The 23,244-nt window shown below is 45.6% G+C and overlaps 2 protein-coding genes across 3 annotated transcripts in view; both read left to right on the forward strand.

Moving 5' to 3' along the window:
- Positions 1-23,244, forward strand: part of LPCAT2 (lysophosphatidylcholine acyltransferase 2) — a 241,330-nt gene that overhangs the window by 184,265 nt on the left and 33,821 nt on the right. For both annotated transcript variants that reach the window (XM_086945191.1, XM_086945192.1), the window contains exon 11: positions 22,760-22,913. In XM_086945191.1, the coding sequence (XP_086801317.1) occupies positions 22,760-22,913 (154 nt within the window). The remainder of the gene's footprint in view (positions 1-22,759; positions 22,914-23,244) is intronic.
- On the forward strand, positions 6,893-7,738 carry LOC147674125 (uncharacterized). The gene has a single exon (XM_086946465.1). It carries the CDS (start codon positions 6,893-6,895, stop codon positions 7,736-7,738), a length of 846 nt encoding a protein of 281 aa, XP_086802591.1.

Genomic DNA, 23,244 nt, shown 5'->3' on the forward strand with positions numbered 1-23,244 from the left:
GGGTCCTGGGATTCCTTTTTGGGCGCCATCTTTGTTTGGGGCTTGGTATTCGGCGGCGGCCGCCATCTTTGAGCGGACTCGCGCGCCAAGGGCTCACTGGAGAGCCTATTTAAGGCGGTCTTTAGCGTGGCGGTGATCCCTACCACCTACCACACTGCTGCGAGCGCGTTGGACTAGCGCTGTGCAATTCTGTGTGTTTTTAACCCTTCCTTCGTTTTGTATTTGGGTTAGCTTTTTCTTTCACTTACCCCTGTTTTTAACTTGGCTTAAAAAGCGCACCTCTGTGCCTACAAAGCACCACCACTTTGGTGGGTCCGGGTCCTGGGATTCCTTTTTGGGCGCCATCTTTGTTTGGGGCTTGGTATTCGGCGGCGGCTGCCATCTTTGAGCGGACTCGCGCGCCAAGGGCTCACTGGAGAGCCTATTTAAGGCGGTCTTTAGCGTGGCGGTGATCCCTACCACCTACCACACTGCTGCGAGCGCGTTGGACTAGCGCTGTGTAATTCTGTGTGTTTTTAACCCTTCCTTCGTTTTGTATTTGGGTTAGCTTTTTCTTTCACTTACCCCTGTTTTTAACTTGGCTGCCTGCAGCTCGCACCCCAGTCCCTTTACTGCATTTAAAAAGCGCACCTCTGTGCCTACAAAGCACCCCCACTTTGGTGGGTCCGGGTCCTGGGATTCCTTTTTGGGCGCCATCTTTGTTTGGGGCTTGGTATTCGGCGGCGGCCGCCATCTTTGAGCGGACTCGCGCGCCAAGGGCTCACTGGAGAGCCTATTTAAAGTCGCTCCCTACGCGCAGGTGGACGCGCAGGTGGACGCCTTCGCTTAGCCTGAGTCGTGCCGGAGTCCTGCCCGTCTGCGCCCGTCTGCGTCCCGGAGGCGGCAGGGCGGCGTAGGACTCTGGTCAGGCGTGGGCGAGGATGATCCATTATACCTCGGCGACGCTCCGCGCCATGCGTACTACATCTTGCCAGTGTCGCTCAGTTTTCCCTGGTCGACACAAGGGTAAACGACGCTGCCCGGCCTGCGGTTGGTCGCCCACTGGGGCGCAGTGTAGCGCCCTTAGGACTACCGAGGTACATGCGAAGCATCTCTGTCTGCTGCTTAACACAAGGTCGGTAGGAAGACATGCCCTGCACATCTATGATCTATTGGTCAGGGATAATCCTCTTTGTCTACTCCTGACCGAAACTTGGTTGGGAGAGGCGTCCAATCCGGATATCTTCACTGCGATCCCTCCAACCTATAAAATTTTTCGCCAAGACAGAGCTAAGGGCAGGGGGGGGCGGAGTCGCTGTGGTGGTGAGGAAGAACATTTCTTGCTCAGTTCTTCCCGTGAACTCCATTGAGGGCTCTGAATCCCTTGGTTTCACGCTAAGACTGTCTCCAGGCCAAGCGCTTAAGGGTCTGTTGGTCTACAGGCCTCCTGGTCCGGTGGGCTCCTTTTGGGAGGACCTACAGACAGCCATTTCGGAGCTGGCGCTGTCTGCACAGCATTGTTTGCTGGCAGGCGATTTCAATTTTCATCTTGATGTCACGGACGACCCGGATGGGGCTAAATTGCTGGATATTACATCTCCGCTTGGCCTGGCACCGTTTGTGTCGGGGCCTACACATGAGAAAGGGCACACCCTTGATCAAGTGTTCTCCTCTGTCCCAATTGTTGACATTGAAACGCGGCCTGTGCTCTGGTCGGATCATAGGCTGATTGGGTTTTCTGTGTTGGAGAATGGGCGGTCTGACACCTGCGCCCCCACGGTGCCCAGATCGGCCTCGAGAGCGTTACACAGAGTGACGCCTGCTATGTTGGAGCAGGCGCTCACGGAACATCCCTGACCTCTCTCTCGGGGGATCCGGAAAGAGACACGGAGGCCCTACAGCGATGGCTGACTGAGAGGTTAGATCTTGCCCCTAGGACAACCCCCCGGTCCACGGCGATACGGCAATCTGCGCCATGGTTTACAGAGGCGCTACGCATGGCTCGCAGCCAATGTAAGGTCGCTGAGCGGGCCTGGCGCCATCAATACGATGGGGAGGCTAAACTCGTCTATAGGTCGGCAGTGAAGGCTTATCACCGTGATATTCTTGGTGCCAAGCGGGAATACCTTGCCAGGAGGATTGAGGCGTCGGCGAACTCCTGTAAGGAGATCTTCACGATTGTGAAGGAGTTCACGTCTCCCACTTCTTATTCACCCCCGCCTGTATCACCTGATGCGTGGGCGCGTGATCTTGACACCTTTTTCACCGACAAGATTAAGGCCATTCAGGCCTCCTTCTCGGAGAGCACGGTGGAGGGTTGCTGTGATCTCGCGGCAGGACTTGGAACATCGGCCATGCCTATGGCTACCCTGGAGGACTTTCCACCTGTCTCCAGTGACATGTCCCGGACTCTGTTAGCCAGTCTTAAATCTGGCTCCCCACTTGACCCCTGCCCCGCCAAATTTTTGGCTGGGATGGCGGCAGTGGTGAATCCCCTGGTCAACCCGATCCTCAATGCCTCCTTGAGGGAGGGGAGTGTCCCACGCACCTGGCAAAGGGCGATGGTGATCCCCCTCCTGAAAAAGCCTGGTCTTGATGCCGAGGTCTTGGCCAATTATAGGCCAATTTCACTTCTCCCGGCTTTGGCTAAGATCACTGAGAAACATGTTCATGTCGTCTTGTCGAACTTCCTAGAGTCCAACAATCTGCTCCATCCATCCCAATCCGGTTTCCGTCCGAATTTTAGTACGGAAACGGCGTTGGTGGAGGTCTCTGAGATCATCAGGGAGACCTTGGATGTGGGTGGCAAGGCCATGCTAGTCATGTTGGACCTGTCGGCGGCTTTCGACACCGTCCCCCATGAGGCGCTTCTCGCCAGGCTCTACAACATCGGCCTAAGGGGGACGGTGCTCAGATGGTTTACATCTTTTCTGGAGGGCCGCCGCCAGACGGTCTGGGTTACCCAGAGCTCCGCCGAGATGCCGCCATTGGGAGTTGGGGTTCCACAGGGTTCTGTGTTGAGCCCGACATTGTTCAACATCTTTATGTCCCCCCTGGCGGCTGCGGTTGAGGCTTACGGAGCCCAGATCGTGTCCTACGCCGATGACACTCAACTCCTCTTCACATGTGAAAAAGATCAGACATTTGATGGGGAGAGAATTCGGGACTGCCTGGACAGGGTCTTCAGCTGGTTCCAGCGGAATAGTCTGAAGGCCAACTCCAGTAAGTCGAAGGTTCTATTCTTCGGCTGTGCCTTCGATCCCGAGTGGCGGCAGTGGTGGCCGGCCGCCATGTGTCCTCCGGCACAATCCTCCTTGGTTGCCAAGAACCTAGGTGTTAAGCTCGATAACAAACTCTCTCTGAGAGCGCACGTCCTTGGCCTGTCCGGCACCTGTTTTGGCATCCTCAGAATGCTCCGCAAGTTCCTTCCTTTATTGTCTGCGGAGCACAGACGGATTACGGTGCAGGCGCTCATCGGATCTAGGCTAGACTATGCCAATGCCCTTTTCGTAGGCCTTCCGGATTACTTGGTTCAGCGTTTGCAGGTGGCACAGAACTCTGCAGCCCGGGCAATCTTTGGTCTGCATAGACGAGCACGGGCTTCTGGGTTGCTGCAGACGCTCCATTGGCTGCCGATCCGGAAGCGGATTGTTTTCAAATCCCTGACGCTGGTGCACAAGGCTCTGTTTTGCTTAGGCACAGGATATCTGAAGAAAAGATTAGCTCTCTATCGCCCTGCTCGCTCACTGCGTTCGGAATCCCTTTTCACTGCTGTGGTTCCACGCGTGAGGAAGGCCCGCATTGGGGGGCGCTCTTTCAGCCTCAAGGCCTCCCAGCTGTGGAACTCGCTTCCACTGGTACTCCGTAGCACTCCCAACTTGCTTCAATTCAGGAAGAATTTGAAGACTTGGCTTTTTAATCATTCTGTTTAGGTGGGCTTTTTTCCTTCTCTTTCGGGTTCTGTTTTTCTTGTTATGTTGATTATACACTGTAGCTGCCTGTGGAAAGCGCCGGGACACTCTTTTAGAGTAGCCGAGCGCTATAAAAATGCACATTAACATAACATAACATAACATATGGCGGACCCAACTTTAGGTTTAAACAGCAGAGCTAAACCTCACAAGTAGGGCTTGACTTCCCACTGCATATCTATACCAACAGATCAGAAAACACATAGATTTAGGCCTGACGAGCAGAGCTGACTTCAGGTTACGTGGATCTTTCAATGGTGCACTTTACAGATCATACTTATTCGCTATGTTGCACAGTTTTTATAGACAGATTTTAAGACAGCAGAGTTGTATCTCAGGTTTAATAACCTTTACAGGTTCAGACATCATGAAACAGAGTGGTCTTTGGTGTAAGACAAAACATGAGTCTTGCCTGTCCTGCACCACTGAATTATGTCTCTGGCTTATTCCTGCATACAGGTTTAGACCTCATTAAACATGGCCCTCAGATAGCATAGACTTACAATCCTACTTCTCAGGCAGCATGATTATCTCCTCAAATAAGGCATTCTCAGCATGCCCCCCTTACTCAAAACCTTGAGTAAAGTTCTACCCTTTCTTCTTGTCAAAGGTAAATGTATGGTCATTCAAGCAGCCATCTCTTCCAGGCGGGATTGTGATAATGCCCTCAACGTTGGGCAGACACAAAAGATCTCATCAGCCGTCTTTCAGTTATTGAGAATATGTCCGCCCTCCAGCTCCTAGGCTTGCCTCACCATTCCTCTATTATAAACTACCTGGCTAGGCTACTCTTCCTTTTGTTGATAGTCATGTGTTCAGTCTCGGTTTTATATAAAGCTGTTTTTCACAATGGACACATATTCAGGCCTTATTTTCGGGTGCAGTGGTCACTCAAGTGATAAAGTCATTTTGCTCAAAGTGTCCATTCTGTGGAATGATCTATCAGTCATCTTTCATTCTAATCCCAGTATGTTTGAAATTCAGTATGCTGATTTTTAGTCTGACCAAGAACCAGGACACCAGTTGGTAACCTTGTGCTTTCTAAAACGCAGAATTAATCAATGAACAGACTCAGGCCTTTGACCTTATGGCTAATCAGGTTACACTGCTTAGACATTTTTAGGACTTAGTCAACAAGGCTGTCCATTAGTTTATGTTGTTCCTATCACATGACTTATTCACACTTGCTCTAACTCAACCAAGAGAGTTGAAAATGATTGAGAGGTAGTATTGGCTGGGGTTCATTTTACCAAAGCACTGCCCTTGGATTTCCTTCATTCCTTCCTGCCCTGTATATATTTTAAAAGGTACTGCATTGACTCCCAGGAATTTAGAGCCCTCCTTGACTACCATAAGCTTATGTTCGAGGCATATGGGCTGCAGATGGTACATTTATGAATAGATCGCCATCTGGTGTTGGGCTCGGATGATTGCACTTTGTTTTTCTCCTGGAGAAGTCTTTGTCGTCATAGATGATGACTCCTCTTGGTGTTAGTGCGCATGGGCATCGGCTCCATCCTTAGATTGTTTTTTTCTGCCATCGGGTTCGGATGAGGATCGAAGAGCTCCGGACCGACTTCGGTAAAAGACGGTATATTCGGCGCGTAAAACTTTCCAATTCGACGGTATTGTTACCGAACGCGACTTCACTTCCATCTCGACGCGTTTCGAAGAACGAAGACTACGAGAAGACCAACGCGACGCAGTCCAGCCCGGAGTCCATGGAAAGGACTCCATTCAAAAAATGTCCAACGTGTGGTGCTAAGTTTCCACACAAGGACCTACACGAGGTGTGCAACCTCTGCTTGTCCCCTGAACACGAATCCAGGGACTGTGAAGCCTGTGCAGCATTTTCTTCAAAATCGACGATTAGAAACCGTCGAGCCCGAAGACACGAGGTATCGAGAATGCAGTCACAAGCAATCCCGGAGCGGTTCGAGGACCAGCACCCAGAAGAGGAGGAAGAGGAGGCTGACGAGGCGGGGTCAGAAGAGGGCGAGTCCGACGCCGACGAAATCGGCGTCCAACAAACCGTGAGTGACGACGTCCCTTTACCAAAGAACAGACCCCGCACGGTGTCGACCCCGCCCTCGAGCCCGGTCAGACAACCGAAAAAAGTTTCCGACGCCCCGCCTTCGGGCCCGGCAACGAAACCGAAACACTCGGCCTCCCATCATGGTGGTTCCGATAAACGGACCACATCGACACCGAAGCTCCATGACAAGGAAAGCTCGAAGTCGAAACAGTCCATATCGACACCGAAACACGTGTCGATGTCGAAAACACCCTCGACACCGGGGACATCCTCGACACCGAGAACATCGGATCCGAATAAAATCTCGGTGCCGAAAATACAAATGGACAGTAGTAAGAAAAAACACCTTTCGGACCCGAAAACTGCGGTACCGACACAGGAATATAAAACAGATCCTAAACAAAAGACTCTGTTGATAGATCCAAAAACTGGCAAAGTAGTCACAGAACTACCTAAAAAGAGGAAGAATGAACAGTCGGATGACAAGACTCATCCTAAGAAGAGAACAATGGGGACAAATACAACTCCTCCCCCTTCTCCAAGACATAGAGACACACCCTCTTCCCCTCTCCCTCACAATAGGCCAAATATGCCTCCCACACGACCATCTACACCTACAACAGATGTAGAGAGTGACACAGGGGAGGGAGAACATCCTAGGGATGATGAAGACACAATCCCAGAGGAGGTAGACCCATGGGAGGAGTACAATGTAGGGTCAGATAACGATAACGACCCTGAATTGTACCCTTCAAAACCCTCACCTCCTGATGATAATACTGGTTTTGCACAACTCATTAATAGAGCAGCAATATATCACAAGGTAGAACTACATGCAGAACCTCAAATAGAGGACTTCTTATTAGAAACACTACCTACCGCGCAAAGAACATCAGGAACACTACCAATGCTTAAGGGCCTTCTCAGTCATACATCAGAGATATTCAAAGACCCAGTGAGGGCTAGGATACTGAACCCAAGAATCGATAAGAAATATAGGGCAGCTCCAAAGGACCCAATATTCATTAAAGGGCAGATTCCTCTAGACTCACTAGTGGTCACAAACGCTCGTAAGAGAGCAAACTCTTTATCCACAGGAGAAGCTCCACCTCCTGACAAAGAGTCTAAGCTAATAGATGCCTCGGGCAAGAGAGTAGCATCTCAAGCGGCAAACAGCTGGCGCATAGCTAATACACAGGCACTACTGGCAAGGTATGACAGAGCGCATTATGATGAACTAGAAAAACTCATCACACATCTCCCTAAAGAACATCAAAAGAGGGCAGATCAACTCATACAAGAAGGGAAGTTAATTACTAACACTTCAATCAAGTGCGCCCTAGACGCGGCAGACACTGCAGCAAGATCTACAAACACAAGCATCATGTTAAGGAGACATGCATGGCTCAGGGTATCAGGGTTCAAACAAGAGGTACAAACATCATTACTAAACCAACCTTTTGATGGGAAAACACTTTTCGGCACAGGGACAGATGAGGCCTTAGAAAAGATGAAAAAAGATACCGAAACGGCTAAATCAATGGGAGCATTGCAACAGCCGACACAAAGAGGTTCCTTTCGTAGATCCGCCTATAGAGGAGGATCCAAAAATACAAGTACAAACCAGCAACAAACCTCTTTTACACCTACATCACCCAGAGGTAATTCAAGAGGTGGCTACAGAGGTAGCAACAACAAGGGTAGAGGTCGCGGGAACAACAACAACCGCAACTCTCCAACCCCAAAACAATGACTTCATACAGCTCCCCCCAGACCATATAACACCGGTCGGGGGACGCCTATCACAGTTCCTACCTGTCTGGGAAAACATCACATCAGACAGGTGGGTGCGACAAATTTTCCAACATGGTTATTGCCTGGAACTCACATCTACCCCGCCAAACATCCCCCCCAGGCAGCGTCCAATGAAACAAGATCACCTGACACTGTTAAAGAAGGAAGTACTATCCCTGCTAGAAAAGCATGCCATAGAGAAGGTTCCACAGCACCAACAAGGAACAGGAGTATACTCCCTATACTTCCTAATTCCCAAAAAGGACGGGTCTCTAAGGCCAATACTGGACCTAAGACCTCTCAACGCATACATAAATTCGGAACATTTCCACATGGTCACGCTACAACAAGTACTGCCTTTACTGAAGGAAGGGGACTTTCTTTCTACACTGGATCTAAAAGACGCTTACTTTCATATTCCAATTCACAAGGCCCACAGGAAATACCTCAGGTTTGTGGTAGAAGGACAACATTATCAGTTCAAAGTCCTTCCGTTTGGTGTCACAACAGCACCAAGGGTGTTCACAAAATGTCTAGCAGTGGTGGCAGCTCACCTAAGAAGACAACAAATACATGTCTTCCCATACTTGGACGACTGGCTAATAAAGGCCAAGTCACAAGAGGAATGTCTTCAAAACACACAAAAGACAATTCAACTACTACACCAGCTAGGGTTCACGGTGAACTATACAAAGTCACACCTACAACCAAGCAAGGTTCAACAATATCTGGGGGCTACTATAGACACAGGGAAAGCCAAAGTATACCCCAATCCAGTCAGGATTCAAACAATGCTTACAATCATTCAGAGATTCCAGCCACAACACTCACTACCAGCAAGAGTGTTTATGCAGCTATTAGGGATGATGTCATCCTGCATACTGCTAATACCATATGCCAAACTACAAATGCGTCCGCTACAAGAATGCTTAGCGACACAGTGGAATCAGGCTCAAGGACAGATTACGGATCTGGTGTTGGTAGACGACCGCACACACCGCTCTCTGAAGTGGTGGAACACAACAAACATTGCCAAGGGGCGGTCGTTCCTAGAACCAATTCCACAGGTGACAATAACAGCAGACGCATCACTCACAGGATGGGGAGCACATATGGAAAAATACACAGTACAAGGGAGGTGGAGTGTGCAGGAAAAAAGACTGCACATCAATCACCTAGAACTACTAGCAGCATTTCTAGCATTGAAAGCCTTCCAAATACATGTTACCAACAAAGCTGTCCTGATCAGAACAGACAACATGACAGCAATGTATTATATTCAAAAACAGGGGGGGACGCACTCTCTCCAACTATCCAGACTAGCACAGGAAATTTGGAGATGGGCCATTCCTCAAAACATCTATCTGTTAGCTGAACACCTACCAGGAGTTCAAAATCAGATAGCAGACATCTTAAGCAGACAGTCGGAACAAATACACGAATGGGAACTGCACCAACAAATACTGCAGCCATTCTTCCAAAGATGGGGACAACCAGAGATAGACCTCTTTGCCACCCATCAGAACGCAAAATGCCAAAGCTTCGCGTCCAGGTACCCACACCACCTGTCGCAGGGCAATGCGTTATGGATAAACTGGTCCAACAAATTTGCATACGCTTTTCCCCCTCTCCCACTAATCCCATTAGTGGTCAGAAAGCTGCAACAACACTCAATGACCATGATACTAGTGGCACCCACGTGGGCAAGACAACCATGGTTCACCACGCTCCTGCAACTCTCACAAGTACCACATCAAAAGCTAAGAATTCTACCCATGCATCTTACACAGAACCATGGAGAAATAATGCACCCAGATCCCACACAACTGAACTTAGCGATCTGGCTCCTGAAATCCTAGAATTTGGGTACTTAGATCTACCACCAAATTGTATGGAGATAATTAAACAAGCGAGACGTCCCACCACCAGAGCATGCTATGCAGCTAAGTGGAAGAGGTTTGCTATACACTGTACTACTAATAATATCAACCCTCTAGACGTATCAACAAGGGAGATTATTTGCTACTTACTACACTTACAGCAATGTAATCTCGCATACACATCTATCAGGGTACATCTAGCAGCTATAGCAGCGTACCTACAAAACAGGCAGCACATATCACTGTTTAGAGTGCCAGCGATAAAAGCCTTCATGGAAGGCCTTAAAAGAGTCATTCCACCAAGATTACCACCTTCCCCGGTCTGGAACCTCAATGTAGTACTCACCAGACTAATGGGACCACCGTTCGAACCTATGCATAGGTGCGAAATACAATTCCTTACATGGAAGGTGGCTTTCCTGATAGCCATTACCTCACTCAGGAGAGTAAGTGAATTACAGGCATTGACAATACAAGAACCATTCCTGCAGTTACACCAGAATAAAGTGGTTCTTAGAACAAACCCAAAGTTCTTGCCTAAAGTAATTTCGGCATTTCACATCAACCAACCAGTGGAACTGCCAGTCTTTTTTCCAAAACCACAGACAGTAGCAGAAAGGGCTCTACATACACTAGACGTCAAAAGAGCCATTTTGTACTACATAGAAAGGACACAAAATTTCAGGAAAACTAAACAACTATTTGTGGCATTTTCCCCAACACATAAGGGCAATCCTATCTCTAAAGCAGGCATAGCTAGATGGATTGTAAAATGTATACAAGTATGTTACATTAAAGCAAAGAGAACATTAACTGTTCCTCCTAGAGCTCATTCTACACGAAAACTAGGAGCATCTATGGCATTCTTAGGGAACATTCCCCTAGATGACATATGCAGAGCAGCAACTTGGTCTACACCACATACATTCACAAAACACTACTGTGTTGATGTACAGGCTACACAACAAGCCAGAGTGGGCCAAGCTGTATTAAAAACTCTATTTCAAACAGTTGCGACAGACACTGGTGACCACCGCTAGGGAGGTAACTGCTGTACAATCTATTCATAAATGTACCATCTGCAGCCCATATGCCTCGAACGGAATATGCTACTTACCAGTATGCATCTGTTCTTGGCATAGAGGGCTGCAGAGTGGTACATGCCCTCCCTGCCTCCCCGGAAACCTGTGTCTGCCCCAACATTATCTTAGTTAGATACACTTACATGGGCATATCTTTATGTATTCTACTACACTACTCCATCTAACCCTACTATGGCAAAACAATCTAAGGATGGAGCCGATGCCCATGCGCACTAACACCAAGAGGAGGAGTCATCTATGACGACAAAGACTTCTCCAGGAGAAAAACAAAGTGCAATCATCCGAGCCCAACACCAGATGGCGATCTATTCATAAATGTACCACTCTGCAGCCCTCTATGCCAAGAACAGATGCATACTGGTAAGTAGCATATTCCTTGTTTGTGTCCCTTTGATGCACATTTTATATCTTTCACATAGCGTAATAATATCCATCTTAGCAGTGAACCTGTCTCTGTCTGGTAATACGATTGGTAGAATGCAGTATTTGCAACTCATTTTCTCTAAATTAATTGGATGAGGAGCCCAGCCTATATGGTTATTTTTCATAAAGCTGAGCAATTCTAGACCAATGTTACTGGCCCAATATGTGTCAATAGTGTTTTGTAATTCTCATTTGTAACCTGTCACTAATATTTAAGAACACATTGTATAGTATTGCAAGATTTACTTATTGCCTACTAGCCATATGTAGGGACGCTGAAGCTTTTGCTAACATGGGTAGCATGCTACTCCATGTAGGGTTTGGTTAGAAGTGTGTTGTCTTTATTTTGATCTTGTTTGGGAAGTGTTTCCATGTCCTGTGTGATGACCACCAAGGTGTGGTTATTGTGTTATGGGACGCAGCACATAGCAGTGTGATGGATGAAGGCGGGAGAGATACAGGTGCACGTTTATGGTTTCAGTAAGATGACAGCTTTGTCCTGCTCTCCAGGTCTCTTTTTGGTAGTTCTTATGTTCATTTTCCACTGCTGGTTACTACCCTTTATTGCCCATTCTGAGATATTTTATTTGAAACTTGTGGTCCAGAGCAAGTATAACTTCAAGGGGAAAAAGGAGAGAGCTGCTGGGATGGAATTTGTTAATTTCGTCCACATCTGATTGTCATTTTGTGGGATGTGAACAAGAAATCTTAGTATGTAGCGAGTTGGGTTATGCGGGACTTCATTATAGTGCTGCGTTAGACCGAGGCATGGGGAGCGATCTCTTGTTTTATTCCACAGCTATTCAGTTGGTAATGGGTGGTTTCTTGCTGTTTACTGATGCAGTTCTGATGATAGGCAGGACCCTTAGCAGTTTTCTTCTGTGAGTGCAAGACTGCCAACCAGTTAAAAGGAATTGTTATTCAGCTTGTATGAATGAACTGCAATCGACTGCTGAAACATTGAATGCTATGGTGTTGGTGTAAATGTGGTTTATGTAATGTATTGTACTGTAATTGCATTTATATAGCACTTACTACCCCTGACAAGGCATACGTCGCTCTTTGGTGACCCAACTTTTGTTATGTGTAGTCTTTAAAGCTTTAGCAATGGGGCAATGTTGTAATTTTGTGGTTGGATAGCTGAAGGGGTGCACAGTGGGGGGTTGAGAATGAGCTTGCAGTAAGGATCGATGTTATGTTAAAATGATTTCTAGAGCATGTGGATGCCGCCAAAAGGGGACTTCCCAGCGCTAGTCAAAGGTAGGACGACAGCAGTGAAAAAGAAAAGCAAGCTAGACTTAGGAGAAAAACCTGGTCTTTAATTGCTTGTGAATGCTCAAGTGGTTTTGAATCTATCAAAAATTGCTAACGTCTTTCTTACACATACCTACGCCACTTAAGCTGCAATGTTTTTCAACACTCTATGCTATTCAGAAAGGTGCCCAGAATTAAAAAAAAAACTACTGCAGTACAATCCATTTGGTAATATCGAAGCACTTGTAACATTGAAATATAACTTTCCTTATAGCATTACAAATGGGCAGAGTACTATTATGATCTAGGATATCTCTTTAAATGGAAAACATGGGTCTTCGTTAAGGCTCCCAACCTTTTCAATGTGGCAGTTTCAGCCTTTACAGAGTAATCGCTATAACTGGAATCAATCAATCAGCACATTTGTAGAGTGCGTCTTGTCACCCATGAGGTTATCCAGGCACTGGCAGGGTCCAGTTGATTAGCCCAACAGCAAGGTCTTCAGGGACTTATGGAACTCTGTAAGAGATGGTGAGGTCCAGAGAAAAAAACATAGCTTGTTCCAGGTCTTCACTGCTAGGTAGGTGAATGAGCAACCTCCACATCTGCAATGTCGGATGCAGGGGGAAGAGGGTTAGCAAAAGGAAAGCGGATCGGAGGTGTCTGGTAAGCTGATAGAAGTTCAGGCGGTAGTTCAAGCAGACGGATCCTGAGGTGTGTAGGGCCTTGTAGGCATAGGTCAGGAGTTTGAACTGACATCCTTTTTGTACGGGGAGCCAGCGGAGTTGCCTGAGACGGGGTGATGTGGGTTTGTCTAGGGAGGTTCAAGACGAGTCTGGCTGTGGCATTCTTTATGGTCTGAAGTTATCGAAGGAGCTGAGCTGCGATCCCTGCATAGAAAGCGTTGCCGTAATCCAGTTGGCTGGAGATAAGGGCCTGGGTGATGGTGCGTCTGGAGTAGCCATTTAAATATCCTAAGATTCGTAGGGTCGGATTGGTATTGCAATTATGCCCGTACAGTCCCAAAAAAGTGGCCCACATTTGTGGATTGTCCCTTTCATGAAACATCATTTTGTTACTCTCATTGGACTCCTTTTTAGAGAAATGTTTGGTAACCTAAGCCTGTTAAAGCATAAAGAGTTCGTAAGATTGATAAAAACTAGAAGCACTACATTCTGGCCAGGTGGGCGAGGTGAAATAAAATGGACTAAGGGCCACAACACCTGCTCTGGATAGGGTTGCCACCTTTCTATTTTTTTAACAACATGAGCTGTATTTTAATATTCTGGTCTGTTAGAAAATTAAGAAAATGACCACAAGTCTGTATTTTTTTACTGCAATCAGTATGTATTTTAAACAGACAAGGTAAGGTGAAAGCACTTTAAAATGTGTTCTAAAACTGCTTTACTCATCCATGACTAATAGTTAAACTAAACAAAGACAGAAAAGCCGTGTTCCAGTTAAAAAAGAATATGGATATTTTTACATCAAGAGTGCTCTCTAATTATCTGGCCCTTGCAGAATCTTATGACTTGTATAAATTGCTATCTTTTCTAATAGCTTTTTTTAAAATTAGTTTTACATAGGGTGAACCTGGCGCTAGGGCATTGGAACGATTTACATGAGCACCAGTAACGGTACACAAGAACAAATTAATTTTTAGGTCTCGCCTATGCAGCGCGCATGTGCTGCATAGGAAAAAGACCTATAGAAATTTGTTTCAGCTTTTCAGCCAAAAACGTGCACGCATTGCATTGCTTTCAATGGCAATGCATGCACGTTTGGCGGTTCCCTTGCGGGAGCGAGCTTTGGCAACATATGTTTTCTCGCTCCCACAAGGGAATCGCTGTGTGTTCTCTCGCACTCCCCCAGCCCTCCCACTTAGCCCAGTACCGTTTCACTTTTCCGCGGGGCTGCATTTGTGTTTCGGCGCTTGTTTCTTGACTCTTTCGTAGTGCTTTGAATTCGATCTCCTAAATTATTTTAGAATTTGGACTTCACAATTTGCGTTCCTAGTCATATTTACTTATGTATAATGGAGTTGGTAACAACAGTCGGATTGAAGGCCTGCTCATAGGAAATACGCTAGAACGAGCATGTGTGAGCTGTAACAAGAGAAAGGAACCTGCGAGCTCGAACCTCAAGGATAGTGTTTTGTAAGTAACATGATTATGCGACATGCAAGCATCAAACAGAAATCTGACGCAACGTACAAGCTACAGGCATTTGCTCTGCTCTTTAACACAATACCTTACTCTTTTCCTTTCAAACCTACTCAGAAGTTGTTGAATAGATAACTTGCTACGGAGGGAAAACTCTCTTGTTTCGCTTTCCTTTTCACCAGTATGGGAGGGCCAGTGAGACGTGTATTAACAGGTTGATTTCTAACATGTGCAGCAAAACTGCATAACCAAGAAAAAAGCCAATAGGTCATAGACCTCATTGGAAAACTGATGTTTGGCCGCGGCTCCTCTCTGCGCTGCCATTTTGAGGTGATTTGCATACGGTGGTTTGTAGAAGCAAAAGAATTGAGTTTCACGGTTGCTGGCTTTGTGCCACCGCAAATTTAAACAAATGGATTCTGTCTTTAAAGAATATTGATTGCGCTCTCTGATTAATGAGTACCACCAGCATTCCAATTGCACTGCTATCACCACATGAAACGTGTACGAGGCTGCCCCCTCATACTCTAAACATTACACCGTAAGTGCAGCTTAGGTGTTTTGCATAGCTACGTCAGATGCACGCACATGCGTGTGCGTAAAGATGGATGAATAATTGGGCTTTTGGGCAAACAAGTGGAATGCGTTCACTGGGTTTGTACTTTCCTTTACAAGTCTTCTGTGCTGCAGCAGGCTTCTGCATCATGCAAAGGGAAGCAGCGTTTTAAAAACTGTGTCAGAATACACTGCATCACTCTTTAATCATATTTGGTTGCTGATTTTTTTGCCTAAAGAGAATGTATTGTGTTAAGAAAAATACAAATCAGCATTTTAGTTACATTTTACTGTGCATTTATTTGCGTAAGAGGCGCATATGTACCCCTGACACAAACACTTTGTTTTTCTCTGTTTTTCTCTGTAACACTTGGAGGAAATGTTACCAAACCAACAAAACACACCCCACATAAAGCGAAGTACTTTCTCCGGGGTAGACCTTTCATTCATTTTTTTTATGTTACTTTTTCAAATGTAAAGATTCTTTAGGGGAGATTGAATTGTCACCCCATGGCATACCTTTGCCAACCACCCGGGTTGTACCCCAACTCACCCCATGCCGCTCTGGTCTCTTGTTCTGATTACACCTTTGCTCCTGTATCCCCACTCACCTCATGCTGCTCCTGTTTCTTTGCTGTGCTTTCAACTTTGCTCTGTTGTTTATCCAGAGCCTGGAGCTTGGCCCCCGGCCCTGAGCTCCGACGGTTGAGACTGTACTTTGGGAAATTACTAACACATCCCAGCCACCCCCTCCACCCCCTCCACCCTCTGATATGGCTAGTGGGGGCAGATGGAATACCTGGGAATTTGTCAAATCGGACACACCGACTGGTTTACTGGCAAGGCAGTGCTAGGCCAGCAACCACGTGTGGGCGTGGTCTGAACATCTAAGGGGAGGGGTTAAACTCACCCACCCACACGTTTTAAGCTACTATGCAAAATATTTGCTTTCACTTCTTTACGTCATGCATGGGTGTTGACATTATGAAACACCTGCTTACTGGCAAGCTGATGCGTAAAAGGGGAAAAGGCAGGAACACACATTTCAGCTGTACAATTCAAGCCACCTTTTTAATCAGCAGAGACAAAAAACTAGAGCAATCAAATCATACAGAATAGAAATTTAAATAAGGAGTGAAAAATTAGGTATTATTAATGCAACTTATTAGAAATTGTGTACAATATCGTACCTACAGGGTAGATTCCACAATAACCCTTGTCCACAGTCTAGTGCAGTCGGGGCTTTAAGCGGATGAAAAAAACTGGGGAGTCTCTCAAAGGGGCGTGGCCAATGTAATTAAGGGCATGGATTAAAACACATAAACTAAAAGTCTGTGCTTAGCATAGTGTGCCGCCTGACTTGTATTTTGTCTTTCTGTTTATAACCCCCACCCATTCCATAGTTGTTGTTTTCAACTAACCAATGCTTTTGACACCGTTCTCCTGCCCTATGTCCCCAGCGTGAGACTCCACGTCCTGCTATCTGCCTCCTTTCACATTGCTTTGCCACGTAAAGCATGACTAAAAACTTAGGTTATGCCAATGCTTGTTACTGTTGACGTTGGGAGATTAAGTGATTTGCCCAGAATCACAAGATGTTGAGTCGATGATGGGACTGGAACCTGGTTTCCCACTTCCAAAGTCAGCAGGTTTGACTGTAACACCACCTCCTCTCTAGTTTAATAAAAGCTTAATAAAGGTTGGCTCAGAGTGAAGACTCTGCAAATAGAAACGCATCCTCCAGGAAAGATTTTTTTAATTCACTACCTCCCCAGCCCTCCAAAGCCTCAGGGTGATGGCCATGCAGGGAAGGGGTCAAGAAAAAGGGCACAGCTACTGCTGCTACAGTGGGATTTGAGGTGTAGATGGCCCATAGCCAGAAATCCTGCCACAGTGAATCCCCTGCATACTCCCATCCTCCCTCTGAGTCGTCTTGGTTAGCTTGTTGTCCAGAATGATGCCTAGGTTCTTTGCGTGGTCAGTGGGGGTCAGAGTAGGTCTGAGTTTTGAGGGCCACCAGAATGCGTCCCTTGGGGAGTTTTTGTTTACGAAAAAAATCAGTACTTCTGTCTGGTCCGTGTTGAGCTTTAGGTCATTGTCCTCTATCCAGTTGGCGAAGTCTGTCAAGCAGTTGTGGAAGCTGGTCTCGGTGGTGTCTGCGAAGAGGGAGAGGATGTGTTGTCTCATCGGCGTAGGATATAAAGTTGAGGCCATTGGTTTTGACAACGGTGGCCAGAGGTGTCATATAAGTGATGAAGAGGGTGGGGCTGAATTAGAATCCTTGTGGTACTCCACAGATGATTTATGATTTACTTGGGTACCGAAATGAAGGTGGACTTTTTGCGTTCTTCCTGTGAGGAAAGAGGCAATCTATATGGGAGTAGCTCCTTCTATGCCTATGTTGTGCAGCCTTGTTATGAGTGTATGGTTTGAGACCATATTAAAGGCAGCCGAGAGGTCTAGGTGGATCAGAACGCAGACTATGAATCAAGTAGGCTCGGATGTGGTCTGTAGCCGCTATGAGGGCTGTCTCTGTGCTGTGGGTGCTACGGAATCCGGATTGGGTGGAGTCGAATAAGAGGTTCCGTTCCAAATGGGAGCGGTGTTGTTGGTTGATGGCTTTTTCTAAGATTTTGGCTGGGAACAGGAACAGGGACATTGGTCGGTAGTTGGTGAGTTCGCTGGGGTCTGATGATGATTTCTGTTGTAGGGTGTTGACTTTGTCAGGTTTGCAGTCTTCGGGCAATTGAGGTATTGAAGAAGGTGGTGAGTATGTGGCTGATTCTAGCTTCGCCTAGGTTAAAGATGTGGTGAAGACATGGGTTGGCTGGGTCCATTCAGTTAGTTGTCTGTGATTGGTGGGGGGGGGGGAATGGGTTGTGGTTTTGCTTGAAGAAGTCAATGGCCTTGGGCTGGAGTTTGAAGTTTCTGTAGATGTTGGCAATTTTGTCGTTGAAGTTTTCAAAGTTGACGCAGAGTTCCTGTGAGAGGGTGAAGGTGTTTGTTGCAACTGAGGGGTTGGAGAAGTCTTTGATGATGTTGAAGAGTTCTTAGCCTAATTCATTGGATCAAACTTCAATAACAGCAAAGACCTTTTTCTTCAAATGTCTAAACTGTCTATGGTGGAGGTTAAGGACTGTCTTGAAGGCGGTCTTGTCGATCATGTTCTTGCTGGTGCGCCATCTCCTTTCCAGTTGCTTACAGTATCGTTTAGAGGTTCTGAGGTCTTCAGGGTACCAGCTAGCATGCTTGGTTGATCTTCTGTGGGTGGTGTTACCGATGGGAGAGATGCGGTGCAGTTGATGATCCCATCGTTGAAGTTTCAAACATTCTGGTCTGCTGTTTGGAGGAGATGAAGTGGATGATGTTTAGTGCAGTGATCCATGTGTCATTTGAGACTTTGCTCCAACTGCGGTGGGAGGTGTTGGGCAGACTGGGATGGAGGTCCATGAGCTGGTGATGTTGAAGTGGACGATAAAGTGGTCTGTGCAGGGGAGTTCTGTGGTGTGGCTGTACATGAAGTCTTTGGAGGTGTGATGAGGTCTAGCGTGGGACCTGCTATGTGCATGGGGTCTTGGATGAGTTGGGTGGGTCCGCTGTTGTTCATGCTGTAGAGTAGTTTGTTAGTGTTGATATTGTGGTCGTTGAGATGGATGTTGAGGTCACAGAGGAAAACTTAGTTGCTGGAGTCTATGACAAGGGGGGCGATGAAGTTGCAGAAGGCTGGACATGGTCCAGGAGGCCGGTAGACAAGGGTGCCCCTGATGTAAGTTTTGCTGCTGGTTTGGAATCGGAAGTTTAGGTGTTCCATGGCTTGGGTAATGTCGTTATCTGTGGTGGTGCATTGGATGGATTCCTGTTGTATGATGGCGACCCCCTCTGCCAGGCTTGTTGATGCGGTCACAGTGGGTGATCTTGTATCCTTCGGTTATTGCAGTGGCGATGTCGGGCGTGGAAGTGGGGTTGAGCCACATTGAGAGGTGCATGCCGAAATATGTCAAGGTCACAAAGCCTTTAAAGTCCAGATAAGCACCCATTACATTATCTGTGCAATCCCCTTAGTTGTCAACCTATGTATACCACAGTGTTTAGATATTAGGTGCATTTTTCTTGGTACCTTACCTAACAATATTTTAGGCCTTTGAAGCCCTGAAACTCTGCCCTTCCGTGCTTGCTCTCGTGAATTGTCTGTGTTTCTGCCACTTAAGTTTTATTTTCCATTATAAAGTGCTGATGCCATGGTTTGGTGACAGTTGTTAATGAATTCTGTTATGTTATAATCTTAATGTGATTTAGGGTGCTAATTGTATTGAATTTTTTTGTAAAGCAGTCTGAACGTCATTTCATTGTTGATAGAATCCACATTTGATGTGTCTTCTCTTTAGTTAAGTAAGCAGCTTCTGAGGTAGGTAGTAGGGAAAAATCCCAATGGGCATTTGAATGGAAAGCCCTCTTTTGGGATCCCTGACAAATTTCCTTCTCCCGTCTGTATACCGATCTTTACTATATAGATGATTTATAAGGGTACAACTTATATGCTGTCCAAAAAATGACTGTGTGTAAGAACAAGGGTACCCCTGACAACAGTTCCTGAATCAGAGAGAATAACTAAGGTGTAAATATCACAGTTTCAGGAGCAATGAAAATAAATATGGATCTAAAGTGGTATTAAAACATGTTTTTTTAATTGTTATTTTTATATAAATAGGTCGCATTAAATACAGAAACAAACGTAGAACATATCATCTGTGTGTATGTTTACGCTGAATTTGAACACTCAAAATACAGAAATTTGTACATTGATTGGATGACATATATAATGAGTATAGTGTAACTCATGAATGAGAGATTGTTAACAGTGTCTCTTTCTAGGTTTCAGTTTTTTGTACATGGCTTCTGATGAAGGCACACCTGAAACGCACGTAGGACACTGATTTACTAGAGCCATGCCAGAAATGACTGTCCTTTGAAATATAGTAATATGATGATTTTTGTTCGTTTGTTGTTTGCGATTCATAGTATCCTGTTAACAATCTCTCATATATTCATGTTTGTTTATGCATTTAATTCAAGCTATTTATATAAAAAATAACAATAAATAAAAAACATTTTTTGATACCACTGAACAGAGTTTGCATGTATATGTTTTTAACACTATTTAGGTCCATATTTATTTTCATTGCTCCTGAAACTGTGATATTTACACCCAAAAAATGGCTCTGTACATACAAGTTGGGTTTTAAACATTTGTCTTTGTTATACTCTGTAACATGAAATATTGACCCTTTCATAGAACACCATAAATAGTTTGAAGGAGGGGTTTTGCTTATATTTAAATGGGCAACCTGTGGTGCCCTGCATGATGGACACTCTTGGAGCACACACTTCAAAGAGAAGAACGTTCTGAAGATCCTTCATTCCTAAATACAGTCTTAGGCAGGTTAGAAGCGCATACTAAGCCATAACGGTCTGAAATAAAGATTTTCCACTGGCTTCCAAACATGCAGCACCTTTCCAAAAGGGAAGGGCAATTATTGTTTATTCCTGAACCAAATATTTCACATAATAATTGCATTCAAAACCATACATTTGTGTAGATATATGTAGCCCATACATGTGACGTCACTTGTATATCGGATCAAAAGGTGCAGGAGATGACTCCTCAGTAAAGTTCTCATACTCTCTATAAAAATTGGGAGATGTGAAGAGGCACTCTAATTCCAGTATGCATGGACCCAAAAATTATGCCATCAGGCGGGAGGGAGGAAAGAAGGTTCAAAGTGATCTCAAAGAAGGTATTATGGGGGTGAACAGGAGGACAGGTGATCCTGACTGTGCGCACTCTTCAAGAAGAAACAAGAAGTAGACATACAAAGAAAGGCATGCATTAGGAGCAACATTGATGGCCTTTTAGCAAAAGCACAGTTCTGAACCCCAAATGAAGGCACAAAATACCAAACTGGAATTTGAAGAGAAGGGCTAAATAGCAGGAAGGTATTGTAGAAGGACATTGCTCCAGTGATGTTCTGGCACCCATAACTCACTTAAAGGCTTTAGTATCTGCCAGCACAGGAAAAAGGCCAGATGAAAATTGGAGGGGCGCTCACCAATGGAACACCGGACTGCATGTCAAGAATCTATGCTGGACTGGCTCACTCAGCGCTACCCCTTTGAACCGATCGATAAGGGACTGCTGACAAAGTGTGCAGAAAGAGCATGTATCAGCAGCAAAATGGTTCAGGCACAGAGTTGCCACTAGCATGACACCCCCTTCCCACAGCACCAAGTTATGAGGAAATGGCAAGGGCCTGCACAGAAGGCCACATTGACAGCCTCCCATCAAGTTTTGTCCCATAATGTCAAAGAGAGCTAGTGAACTAACCGTCCTAATTCTGAGAAATTAGATGTATGCCTGGAGGGAATCTGACATCAGCATGAAAGGAGGGACAAGAGTGTCAGGGCAGCTCAGATAAAAATGTATAGGTTGTATAGCTTTCAGAAACGACCAACATCACTCAAGGCCTGGGATAAAAAAGCCCTCCCCATGCCTTCCTGCCCCAAAAATCACCAGAAATTCAGTCTCCGAACACCAGATGACCAAAAGTGGGCATGCAACGGAGACGGCCATGAGGCACAGCTGAAAATCTTTGCTGAAGGACAGGTAGAAGGTTCTACGGGGCAGCAGGTTTCTGTTGGATTGGAATCCTAGCCACGGTCCAACTGGTACAGCAGGGTTCATCTGGAACAAAACACAGGAAACCCCTACATACGCCACTAGTACCAGGTTAGCCATCAGTCGACCAGACATGGGTAGAAGACCGATCCAGGACCAGACTAATCTTTATAGTACACCCACATGGCTTCTAGTTCAGCGCCCATCTCATTCCAGAATGATCCATAGGAGATGAACATATTACTTTTTGCCATCTTGCTTCATTTATTCTAGTATATTTATAGGTCTCTGCAGCAACAACTCTCCCTCCTATCAGGCAGTTAGTATGTTCATACGATCTGAGGTTAGGGCTTTGCTAAATCTTGATAGCCTGCCTCTTCAGTCTTTCAAACCTGCTACTCACTTACATTCCACCTGAAGGCAGACCTCTTGATCTCAATTTGCTTGAGCTGCATGCTGTACAATGGGACATAGCTTCCTCATATCACTCCATATGTGATCTCATTGGTCTGCTATAAATTGAGTCGCCACGAGAAATTAAAGAATTTACCCTTTCAACCCTTGTTGTGAGGAAGGCCTGTGCATCAAACCATTCAGATGGGATGTAAAGAGTTCCATATTTTGAATGAGTAGTCTGAGAGGAAAGGGGATAGAAAAAAAGTAATATGCTGTGCATTACTTCCAGGAGCTCCTCAGTGAAATTTTCTTCCAAACCTTCCATGTTCCCCAGGGAGCACTATATTGTTTAACTCTTGAAATTATTGCAACAAAAGTTATTTTGCTGGTAGCGGTCACACCTACCTGTATGTTAGACGAACAAGAACACAGAAGCCATTGGCTTTCTACTGCATTGTTTTTTTCATGTTCTTTTCTGCTGGATAATATGGTTTTATCTGTGTGTAAAATATGTTTTTTTTTCTCACTCTGCAGTCTGAAATGGGATAATGTTCGAACACAACTGGATGCTTTTTCTGAAATTGCCGACGCCTCTAAAGGTGGGAGAATTGGAATAGAAGAGTTTGCACAACACTTGAAGCTGCCAATTTCTGACATCCTCCGGGAGCTGTTTGCACTTTTCGACAGGGTAAACATTTAATCTGTTGACCAAAACAAAATCGGTGCCATTACAAATACTTGTTTTTGATGTGAGATCATACCAGAATGAATAGATTTTTTAATAAATGTTTGTTAAATGTTATAGTTGATAAAATAGGACAAAATTAATGTGGCAGGACTGCATGATGCAGATGGAGTTTACGAAGAGTCAAGTGTTAAATCTTAAACTACATTACCCTTTTTTCTATGGAAAAACACTGAGGGCCTCATTACGATGTTGGTCGGAAAGCATTCCGACCGACTCCATTTCGGAATGGTTTGCGACCGACTCTGGTTTGGGTAGTCCCACCGACCAATTA

This window comes from Lissotriton vulgaris, chromosome 12 (genome assembly GCF_964263255.1).
Source record: "Lissotriton vulgaris chromosome 12, aLisVul1.2, whole genome shotgun sequence".
NCBI lineage: Eukaryota > Metazoa > Chordata > Amphibia > Caudata > Salamandridae > Lissotriton > Lissotriton vulgaris.

Bases quoted from the DNA above. Each gene is read 5' to 3' on its own strand.
- LOC147674125 (XM_086946465.1), top strand. From the start codon at position 6,893: ATGCTTAAGGGCCTTCTCAGTCATACATCAGAGATATTCAAAGACCCA.